This window comes from Crocodylus siamensis, chromosome 11, assembly GCF_052110815.1.
Source record: "Crocodylus siamensis isolate JL-2025a chromosome 11, ASM5211081v1, whole genome shotgun sequence".
Classification (NCBI taxonomy): domain Eukaryota; kingdom Metazoa; phylum Chordata; order Crocodylia; family Crocodylidae; genus Crocodylus; species Crocodylus siamensis.
In genome coordinates this window covers 61,314,016-61,326,178 of record NC_143405.1, presented here as the reverse complement: position 1 = coordinate 61,326,178, position 12,163 = coordinate 61,314,016, and the positions used below count along the sequence as shown (strand labels likewise).

The window sequence follows — 12,163 nt, the reverse complement described above, 5'->3', positions numbered from 1 at the left end:
CTCTCTATAGGTTCTTACCCCGAGATGAACATGCAAGCAGTTTTCCCAAGCAATATCCTCCAGGACAGTTCTTGTTGGCCTCCAGGGAGGTCACCAAGTTTAAATAAATCATTCAAATAGATACATAAGCAACTTTCCCTGCAAGAGAAGTCAATGAGTGCCTTAAAAAGGTCTGCCGCAAGTCAGCCTCCCACACCCAGGGCAACCAAGGAAGCAGGGGGGGACACGGTGACTCGCTGCATCACAATTTCTTCCTCCAGCTATTTGCAGGGTGATGTAGGTAAGAGCTACCCCATGCTTGCAACTGGCCTGTTTGTAACGGAAATAGCACTTGGATATAGCAAATCACTGTAGGGGAGAATGAAAACACCATTTGCATACTATTTTTCAGAGCACTAACTTTTTCCCCAGTGAATCAGAAATTTCTGAAAGGGGAAAGTGATATTAAAGGGATATTAAAAATTCACAAGCAATATGCAGATGGATTTTAAAACTTTGTCATTTACATATTTAAAAAAATCTAGCACAAAAACAACACTAATAACATAATGCCTCTGGAATCCTGAAGTCTGTCTTGCAGATCATAATTTGGGAAATTAATTAGGTTTTATATGAATTTGTTATGTCCTCAACTCTATCATCCAGTATCATATGAACCAATGGTGAGTAATAATATTGCTAGAAACGTAGCTGTTCTATTCATATGCAGATGTATGATCTAACCTACTCAGTATGCATTACTGTATTTCATTTAAATTAAATACCTACAGAGGTGAGTGTTCAGAAATGAAAAAAATACTTCTGTCATTTGCCCATAGGCATTATTTTAATTAGTTAGTGTGGGATATCTTTTAGGGCTGCTTCCAGTAGCATTTTGCTTTGTTTCTTTACAATATTGTTACTCAACACAATTTGGTAAAGCCGCAGTGGCATGATACGCTTAGCAACTCTCTTAAATCTTCTAAACATAAATCTTGCATATCTTTTGGGATTATTGAAACTTTGCATAAATTCCCTCCACTGAGCCTTATTCAGCAAAAAAAACCCAAAACAACCCATCAGAATAGGATTTTTGTATAGTATAAAGCTCAGTGTCATTTTAGAATATATAAGCAAAAGATACACTAAAGTAATATATTGTCCAAGACCAGCTGAGTGAGGGTTGCAACATCCTATGTGTATTTGTTTGCATATATTCCAAAGTGTGCACGCCAAAAGAATCGTCACAAGCTGGACAAGTTAACCATGAAGGTTAGCAAAAAGCTTAGCATAGGTCATCGTGGGTCCTAAACAGTTTTGCTGCGCATCTGCTCTGTACGCAAAAGAGCACGTTGGGAGGGAGTGCAAGACAGCTGGTGGTCTGACCAGGAAAACTTCCACCATTGTATTAGGTAGGATTAAAGTATGTAAGTAAAGGTTTTACTTTAGAGAAAAAAACAAACCATTTTTTGTTGTTGTTTCTACTAGGAAAGAAGGAATTTCCCCCCTAATACTTTATTCCACAGACGTTTACTCCTTCCTCTGTAGCGGCCGCTACTGGGTGCGTCTACACAAAATGCTTTACTGCGCATCAGTCTAATCTAGTATGCAGTAAATTGTCACTGTCTACACATGTGCAGGACTTACAGCACAGTCAATTAGGCTAATGCGCCACTTAGTAATACCAGGAAATACAGGTACCAAATTAATGCCACATTAGGTACTGCACAGTAGTGCATGTGTAGACACTGCAGCAGGCCAAGCCTTGATGCAAGGGAGGAGCTGCGCTGGTGCAGAGGCAACTGTCCCCCCGCCATATGGGGATCGAGACCTGTCCTGATCCCCACATGGCCGAGAGAGCTGTCCCAGTGGCTGGTATTGCTGCATCCCAGCCATGTGGAGATGGGGTCAGGACACTGCCTGCCAGCCATGTGGGGATCAGGAGGGTCCCAATTCTACAAAGAAAATTCAGGCACATTAACTGCATGTGTCGACACACCCCCTGAGCATTGTCTATGCCAAGATACTGGACTAGCTGGACCACTATGGTAAAGTTTATACTCCTCCTTCTCCTTTTTGCATGCATAGTTGACTTTAGCCCTTTCACTTTTACCATGGTTTAGTAATTAAAGTCTTCAAGCCCAAGACTTAAAGGACTGTTGACAGTTGACTTATTGATAGTCTGCTGATAGAGCGGTTGACTGAACACTGGAGAGAAATCATTTCTAATTGAGGTTTTGGTCTTGCTTTACTCTCGTTTTCCTCTCTCTCCACTCGCTCTAAAGTCAGCTTGAGTTTGAGAGGTTATTTGGAAAGTTTTTAAGCTCTCCTCTTCCTTCGCCCGAGGACTGGGGGCCTTGCTGTGAGGTCACACGGTGAAATGGTGGAATTCTAGTTAGGCAGATGGCGGGGGGTGCGAGGTGAAAATTGCCCTCCTTCCTCAGGGCCAGTGAGCAGGGCTGCTGTTTTCTGGGCTGGAACACTAGCTAGAGACCCCCAGGACCCCTTAACATTGCAGCTATCCATATCACCTTATGACCTATGATCAGGGGTGGGCAAAATATGGCCCATGGGCCGCATGCAGCCATTCTGTCTGGCCCACAGGGCCCCTAAAAAGTTTAGAAATTTAATATTTATCTCCCCCAGCTGCCTGTCATGCAGCCCTCGATGGCTTCCCAAAACCCAGTAAGCGGCCCTCTGCCCAAAATAATTGCCTGCCCCTGCCTAAGATGCATCCAGAGCTGGTGGCTCGCACCCTACTGCCATCAACCATGCTGTGCTGCAGTGTCCCCATGATAAGTAATTCAGAGGGGGCCTTTAGTTTGCCATGCATACCTGGCATGACCCCCACCCCATGTGCATGCGATGCAACAAATTGCCTGATGTTCACTATAATCTATGTTAATAATGCTGCTCTGCATTTGTATGATGCTCCTCACAGTGCTTTGCAAATGCACACTGAGTTCTTATCCTCCTTTTACAAATGGGGGAAACTAAAGTGCATTGCCCTTAAGTGTCTTGCCTGTGGTTACCCTGCCATTCAGTGGGTGAACTGGGAATAAAACCCAGGTCCCCCGAGTCTGTCTCCCCCACCTCTATAACCAATAAAATGACACTTCACACCACTATCTTGACTCCAAGGCACCTTATTTTCATATCATCTCCTGACTGCTAGGAGGGAAAGATCTGCTAACATTTCCCACTGGTTTGCCAAGTGATGCAACAGCACTTCAGCTGTGACGGTCTTTTGCATCTTGAATCCCACAGCATGTTCAGCTCTTTCACTGACGGGGCTGATAGTCGCAGCAGGAGAAAGAGAAAAGCATTCCCTTACCTCGTGTGAGAGACAGCCCAGCAGGGTTCATTTGTCAATGCTAAACCAGGACAGCAGAAAATGGGATATATGTGTGTGTGTGTGTGTGTGTGTGTGTGTGTGTGTGTGGGAGGGTACGGTAAAAAACAACTTAGAGTTTTTTAACTGTTTGAACAGGTTAATATGGTGGATCGTGTCTCTGATGACATTTCTATTTAGAGCACCGATGCCCTTTGCTTTTCTAGTAGCCGCCGTTCTAATTAAGAGGTCATTTTGAAGTAGTGCAAAGAACACAAGACAGTCAATATCTCCGGTGAAGAGAGTTGCTGCTGCATCTCATCATTCAGTCTGCTGTTTTGCTAATATTTTTTTCCTCCTGATCTAGCGACTGAGTCTATTCATGTCAAGGAGAGTTTTGCTACTGACTTCACTGACAGAGGAAGTTTGGCCCCTTCGTTTATTCATATGGGCAAACAAAAAGGGGGTTTTCCCAACCCCACTCCAGGATGACTAAATATTTCAGCTCCTGGCAAGGCATTCGTAATTCAGAGTCATAAAAGCCCTGAAAAGTAGCGGCTGTTCCCCTGCAGTATTTGCCCACATTGTGGTGACAGGGCATCCTAGCGGGGACCTGTCTGACCACCCACTCCAGCTGCACCCTCAAGCCCCCAGGATATGGCAGACAAACCCCGGGGACCTCTCCCTCCTTGGTTGCTTTCAAGTCCTCAGTCTCCAGCATCCTGGCATCTGTAGTTTGCTCAGCTAAATCAACTCTATAGTGTTTCTTAGAAATAATAATCTCTCCATAGCCTATTATGCCCTTAGGGATGGATAAGCCATCTTCTCTCCACAGTGGTGTGAATGAAATACCTGCTCACAGCTCCTAGTAGTTTGCTGTCTCCTGTAATTTAGGCCGCCCATTACGTGGCTTTCTCTGTAAATCCATGCCGCTCCAAAAGGCAGTCATTCGAGGACTGTGGGAGAAGCTCTTTACTCCCGTGTGCTTTCATAAGCTGAACGTATTGACCATGATGGGCCAAGAAACAAGGCACCAAACGCAGAATGTGGACACATATAACAGTTACACTGGCATTAGATTGTGCCGGGATAAGAAGTCCTGCTATAACTGTTACATCTGTCTGCCCCTATAGCAGCATAAGCAGAGTGAAACTATTGCAACTTGAATCCTGTTTTATTAACAGTTAAAGTGATTTGTTCCATTTTTCCAGGCATAGGAGCAGACAGCGGTAACAGTTACATTGGAATAGCTGATAGGCGCGCCTCAGAGGCAAGCACTCCTTGTTTTAAAGCAGTTTAAAGATATGTCTGTCCACAGCCTCAAAGAGTTTCTTGGCAGAGCCGCGCATCACCAGCAGGCTCGAATTGCAGCCCATTTTTCATCTCATAATATATTGTATGTCATTGCTTGCAGATTCACCCAAGAACCTAACAGAGACTTCTGGATGGATGCAATGAAAGCACCGCTGATTTAGAGGACAAAACATTAAAAGTTTAAACCATCTCAACATTTACAAGCCAAATGGATTTCTTATTTGCACTTTTGACTGTTTACCACATAATAACAGTGGCTTTACTGTCTGAAATAAAATCTTCTGTGGAAGTAATGTCCCAGATTTTTGACACCAGAAATGGAAAAACAAAAAAACCCCCCGAAGAAAATGGTACTTTTGGTAAAGTTTGCGTGACTACGAAGTATGGACGCAATCGGATCTACCGTTTATACTATTTAAAAGTATATATAAATATATAAATATATGATATTTTGAAATAAAGCCTCAATCTTCAAGAAACTGAATAGTACCACACTTTGCTGCAGCTGCTGTAGTATACATTTTTTTTTGTAACGGCCTGGAAGACGCCTACCAGTTTCAGAGAGAAATATGGCAGTAAAAAGGGGAAAGCAAACCTGCTGCAGTCTGAGGACGTCTAGAGCTAAGAGTCCTACCGAGGCATCATCGGGAGCTTCCTGTCTTTTTTTCCAGCGGGATATTGGAGGAATTGCATTCTTACTTTTTCTTGTATTCTGGAGGCTTTCTTCCCCCTTGTGCAATACTAGCATGCTGGCTTTGCTTACATAACCATACTTTATACTTAATTGATATATAACAGTGATGATTCTATCCTCTTCCAAGAAAATATTTTTAGAGCTATTAGGTATTCCATGAAGAAGAGAAGGACACCTGTCGAGTAAAGTACAGTATGTATTCAGAGTTTCTTTGGCAGGGTTTGGGGGCTCCCTTCTTACTGAGGATGTTCTGTACGTGCAATGTCTACAGACTTTGTATAGCTGGTATAGACTATAGTAAAAACCCGATTACTAACTCCAGAGTTTTGCATTGTTTGCTCACTAATTCTTCAGAACAAGAGCCTCTTTTGGTTTTTTAACAGTTGCTTAAAGAAGAGTCAGGTTTTGGCATACAGCTTGATTCTTCCTAAAGGAGAAAGTTGCTATAGCCCGTAGTCCTTTCTACGTACAAATTTGCAGTCATTTCATTAAATGCGTTGAAACCTGGTTGGGCACTTTTATTTCGGTTTGGTTTATCCCTGCCACTAATCAGCTTAAGCTGAACTGAAATAAGGCGATCTTAAACTGAAATCATAAGTTTGGAACCAGTTAACTAAATTGTTTTAAATAACCACTTTTTGGTTAAATCGCTGCAGCTCTCTGTATAGGCAGGCCCTCGCAAACAATGAGGATAGGAATAAAAAGCTAAGGGGAAAAGTGTGAAAGCCCACGCTGTGTTTGTGAATGTGAGGATCCCCACTGATTTTAGCAGGCGTATTTGGGCGGAAAAGCGCTTGCCAACCTGCATCAAGGCTAGCCTTCGGTCCTTCCAGTGCTGCCAACCTGAAGAGTACAAAAGTTCAGACTTTTTTTTTCCCCTCCCCACCAGTCCAACTTCTCTTCTTTAACATTTCCAATTTCCTTTCACCTGACTTACCTCTCTCTCACAAAGCCCCCAGGGCCTTGCTAATCAGTTTTAATCCAGTGCAGAGTGAAAACCTACAGCCAGTCAGAAATTCTCCCACCAACTTTTTTCCTCCTCCAGGGCAACCCTTCAACACCTGGTATTTCCGAAGGTATACATTTGTCACTGTAATTGCAATGTACATTAAAGTAGCTGTGCAGAGTGTCATGCCAGATTCCACACGCGCTTCATAGGCTGGTACCGTGAGTGTTACGGCTCCAAATAAAAATGGATATTTTGCTTCATAAGGAGTATTTTATTACTCTCCCTTTTAAAAAGATGTTGCTGTGAGATCAACATAGGCTTACAGATCTGGTGCTCCATCTTTTGGGGCTCAGCTGGGTGTGGGAGATGCTAGGTAAGAGAGGGAGAGTGTCTTGAACCAGATGAATTCCCACCAGACCACAGAAATCAGCTGTGCTGGGGCCTCTTGTACGATGGTAGTAGTGTGCCCCTGTGCCATGGGTGGGGATTTGTTCCCTGTCTCCTGTTCAATCTTCAAAGAAAGCCCAGCATTTGGGTTTAGTGCTGGTTTCTGGCCTCAGCCCCGAGGATATCTCCTGATAGGAATGACCGGGGTCACTGGGACTGATTTCAGTCTCAGGCACTGCAGTATAAATGAAAAGTAACTCTCTTTAAGTAACTCATTATCATGCATGTGTATTATGGTCTCACCTTGGAGCCCCGACTGCGAATAGGACCCCACAGCGATTTACAATGTACGTAAATTGTTTGGATGACCTCAGACAGAGCACTTTTGATTCCAGTAACCAGCAACGCTAACAAATGGTGGCACAGTAAAATCAGCAAAGTAAAAAGGCTGTGCATAGTCTCTTCAAAAATACTCTGTACAGTTGTCATACTCAGTTATATTTTACTCACTTATTGCAATAAACTCAGCAGCCTAAATGAAGAGTAAAGACGCATGCAGGCGGGCATTGTGAACTGAAGTAGACTTGATTTGAATAGCTGGTGGAGAAAACCTTGCATGCATAGATTATGGTTGGAGATACTGATTCTAATAAGTGGCTGATTCTATAAAGCAAGATGCTAATAAACAGCAGAAATTGCATTTAAAATGCCTTTTGGCATTTGGCTTGGGGGATTTGATTTCAATATGCAGCCAGTTCTATTAACTGAGCATCTAATAAGCAATGGACAGCACAGCACAATAAGAGATGGACCCTGCCCCAGACAAAATGAGGAGACATTATCCCTGTTTACAGGTGGGAAATTGATGCACAGAGAGATTAAACTAGTGACCAAAAGTCAACAGCAATATATATATGTATTGCTAATGTAAGATACTCCATCCTAGTTCAGGTCATGTCATACAGGCCTATGACGTACATATATATATATATAGAGAGAGAGAGAGAGAGAGAGATCTTATCTCAGTATATAGATATATATATATACATATATATAATCTTATCTCAGTATATAGATATAGATATATATAATATAGATATATATAGATATATATCAGTTGGCATGACTGATATATTGATATAATCATATTATATGACATATATAGCTCACGTCGTATGATTATATTGATATATAATCAGTTACGTTAACTGATATATATACACATATATACACACACACAAATATACATATATACACACATATATACATGTATTATATTATATTTGCTTGCACACTTAAATATGTATATTATATGATAATATATGACACATATATATAGCTCATGTCATAGGCCGCTATGACATGACCTGAATTGGGATAGAGTATGTAACAATAGCAACCTTAATGGTTGGGTCTGCAAGATTATGCTTATTGAAGGAGGGAAATATTAAGCCTTCCACAAATGCTGTAGCCATGATGGTCCAGGAAATAAGTGAGGGACAAAGATTTTTGTGGGTGGTGTCTTTTATCAGACCAACTGTATGACTGGGATAAACTTAGATGAGCTTTCAAATGCAGTGTATTCTTCTTCAGGTCTGAGGAAAAAGGAAGCATGGTTATGGCTAACACCAGTCTGCAGGGCTGTTAGCAATTCCCAAGAATAGCTAACAGACAAGAAACGATAGTTTGATTAGTGGAAGGGGATTAAAAAGGAGAGTGAACTTACCACCTGTACGATGTACACTGTGAGAGATGAGCAGGAGTTATTGAAGTAAAGTTTCTTATACATGCTTCTGAATTTTTCTTTGCCAGTAGGCAGCATCAAGTATCACCCCACTGAATTCAGTAAACAGCTGCAACTCTTTGAAGTCACTACAGAAACCTGCACATCAAGTGCAGCATTGAGAAATTACCATTCCAATTAAAATGTCTTAGGCAAAAACAATAAGACCTTCACAAAGAATAACGACTGATGTCAAGTGAGGCTCAGAGTCTGATGCAGGCAACCTTTCTTGTTTAAGTGAGTCCACTTGGAAAAAAAAAATCTATCAGCTAAGATGCACAAAGATCTTGAGTCTCAGTGATATGGAGGACAAAACCTTGTGTATATAGAAAATCTTGGAGTTTCTTTTTTCCCCTTGTCTGATGGAATTTTGATTTCTTTTATTAGTTCAGGGTACAGGTCCCCAGATCCTTATGAGAAGGCATGAGTCATGCAAGTCTTTGTACCTCTGTAAAGGCGTATTGACATCAGCATAGGAGGAAGCTGAAGTTCCTGCTTTCTGGTGCGAGTCCAGACAGAAGGACGCCAAGGGAAAAAAGATCAACTATTTTGTAAATGTACTGAAGACAAATTTAGATTTATGTCAACGTTTCTTCTTCGAATGTGTGAAATATGAAGCTGTTGTTTAACATGTACAAATGGGAAAATACTTAAAATACAGTAGCTACCATCTGCCTATTGATTTCAGATAATTTAGATGATGTACTTTTTATCCAAAATCTCTGGTAATAAAGAGCTCAGTGTGGTATGATTTTAATAGTGCTTGGAATATGCTACATATCATATGTGGATAAAATGCAGAGAAACCTGACAGAGTCCAACTTTGTGACCACAAATTATGCATGTGATATCGGGAACGGCAAATACCATCATCCAGGGGGAGAAGGGGATGTAAAACTGGTCAGAGTAAAAACAATTTATGATGACTGATGCTTGGTGTTATCAAAAGTATTGATCAGTCATTAGCAGACTGAACAGATGTATTCAGTGTATTACTTGGTATATTTTCCCATTATAAAATGATTAGCAGTATTCCTAACTATCATTATGTGACAGACATTGCATTTCATACGGTAACTTTCTCAGAGCAAAACAGTAATTTTCCAGTGCGCCGTAATGTCAAATTATAATTATAATTGGCATAATAAATTATGGAGGGTACAAACATGGTTTATCCTGGAAACACATTCATCTTACTTAAAGGTGATGGTCTTTTTGTTTCTTTTTACTGATAAGATGAATATGGTGTCATAATATAAGCTTGTCTTCTATCAATATCTCGGTCATGTTGCCATAAGCAGGTTTTATAGCTTATCTGACAAAGAAATGGGTCATGCTTCTTTGGTTAGTATTCTCCGTTCCTTTGTCAGATATATCCAAGAGCAAACCAGAAAGGCCCTCTGTAATAATTTTCACATAAACAAAGAAAAATTGCATACACCAAAAATTTGGGGTTAAAAGCTTTAGCACAAAATACCATGTGCATAAAGGAAAGTGAGTTTAAAAGGCTTCAGGCTTATGGACAGATATCCATGAAGTCTATCAGCACCTATTGCAGAACTACTGACCGTCTGCATGTATAGAATCTCCTGTAGAGATCTTAATATCTGAAAGAGGCATCAATACACGTGGATGTAGGTTTGCAAGGCTGCTGTGAGGTGCAGAGGTCCTATTATCCCCATTTCACAGATGGGGAACCAAGGCACAGACAGATTTAAGTGACCTACCAAAGGTCTCAAAGAAACCTGTGGCAGCTCCAGAGATAAAACACAGGTCTCCCAAATTTTAGGCCCATGCCCCCTTAGGACCATTTATCTCTTCACATGAGTCCAAGTCCATTGACAGCAGGCTCCTAGTTTTCTCTAGGTAAGCAGGCAACGGTAAGACATGGGTGAGAAATCACCAGTGAGCAAAGCGTGACTAAGGCTGCTCTCTTTGGGATCGCCATTTATTCTGGAAACAGTAGGGCTCCATTTTCTCGTATACGGTGAATGTACATGGAACAAAGAAAATCTTTGTGGACCCAGGGTCACAAGTTAATAATATTTTTTACAAGCCCAGCAAGAGGTAAGACCAACTGATGGCCAATTGAAACATCACTGTTCCAGCTATCACAATAGAAAACTCTACTAATAATAACTACACCAGAGGAGGGGAAACCCTCTTCTTTTGAGCAAACAAACATGGTGAAAACAGCTGCAGGTATGCATCTGATAGTATATTTTAGAGCGAATTATTGTAGCTTACACCAACAATATCTATTGCCTTAAACTCAGGTTGTACAAAGACTGAATCATCTGTGTTACGCATTGTACCTATGTATCATGCCTTCCTTTTTGGCAAATGTTATTTGTCAGGGTTGTGGGGGGAGAGTTTAAATATCATATTTTATTCCAAATGCACCTGAGTTTCACCCACCTAAACTCAATGTATGCATCTAAACATTAGGTTGTGCTGTTTCCCATCCTTCACACCCATGAGCCAGTACTTCTCCCAGCCACATCCCATTTGCTTCTTACTTGTTACCTACCTACAGCATTGTGTTGACACCTCCCTGGCAGACATGCCACACGTTTGCATGCTTGGGACTGCTTTCAGAGAGCCTTAAAGTTGAAAACTCAAGGCCCACCTCTGCCTGGATCATAACTACCCCCAGATGAGAATATTGCTCTTGGGAATAAGCAATTTTCTCTTCTCACCTGCCATAGCTCTTCATTTCCTCTTTCCTGTTGTTCCTCTTTTATCTCATCCCCTCCATTTCAGGCGGCTTAATTGTTTTCATCCATCTCTATTAATCCTTTATCACCGGTGCTGACCCACGGACGACAGGAAAGCAGCTGTGCTGCCGCCATCGTATTTGGTAAGCCTTTCCCCACCAACAGCAATGATTTATATGATCGTCTCCTCTTTCTTACTCCAGTGGGCCAGCTCCTGGTTTCACTGCAGATGCAACATCATCACCTCGTGGGTCCTTACCCCTCAGGCACGCGGGGCCATGACTACACAAGGGGAAACAAAAGGTTATACAATAAAAAGTGCTGTTGCACTCTGACAGTCCCAGCTTCAGCACAGCCTTGGGGCTGCCCTAACTTCTGCCACAGACCAAGTTGGCTCCCAGCTGACTAGACTCAGGGCTGTGGTGCTTCTCACCCTGGCCATGCCAACACATCTTGGTTTTCATTTTTTCTTAACTATCGCAGCTTGATTGGACCCCAGGATTGAACCTATTGACTCTTGCAGAATTACTCTCCACTTACATCAGGGTAAGTGAAAAGGAAACGTAATTTTCCTCTGTTGATTTAATTGCTTTTTCTACAGATGTTGAACGTTTTGAATGTAGAGGACCAGAACTTTACAATATGCCAATGTTTTTGGTAGGGCAAAAAATGGGATCGGAGCACAGAAATAACTGGTGTTTCTCTGGCTCTCCGACGTTGGGTTTTCAGGTGATTTTCCTTCCGTAAATCACCGCGGGACAGAGATAAAGACAAGACTGAAATGTGCTTGATGTTCCCAACCAGCCCCTCTGTATCCTTAAGTACCACAGTGCTTTCAAACATCCGGCCTCCAGTCTCGTGGCCTGATTAGGATCTCACCTGTGCAGATGTCAGTTGGAAATAACATCTGGAATCAGAGTGAAAATGGTGCAGGTTAGAGGAAAGTCAAAGGGGGGGCTCCGTGTCTGCCCTACCGCCAGAAATACACCACTATAAGAGCCATTGGGCG

At 41.9% G+C, this 12,163-nt stretch overlaps 1 protein-coding gene across 1 annotated transcript in view; it reads left to right on the top strand.

The window, feature by feature from the left end:
- TAFA1 (TAFA chemokine like family member 1) overlaps positions 1-5,639 on the top strand; it is a 312,360-nt gene extending 306,721 nt beyond the window's left edge. Inside the window, exon 5 of the mRNA XM_090022617.1 lies at positions 4,725-5,639. Coding sequence (XP_089878743.1) covers positions 4,725-4,742 — 18 coding nt within the window. The 3' untranslated portion in view covers positions 4,743-5,639. The remainder of the gene's footprint in view (positions 1-4,724) is intronic.
- The last annotated feature ends 6,524 nt before the right edge of the window (positions 5,640-12,163 follow it).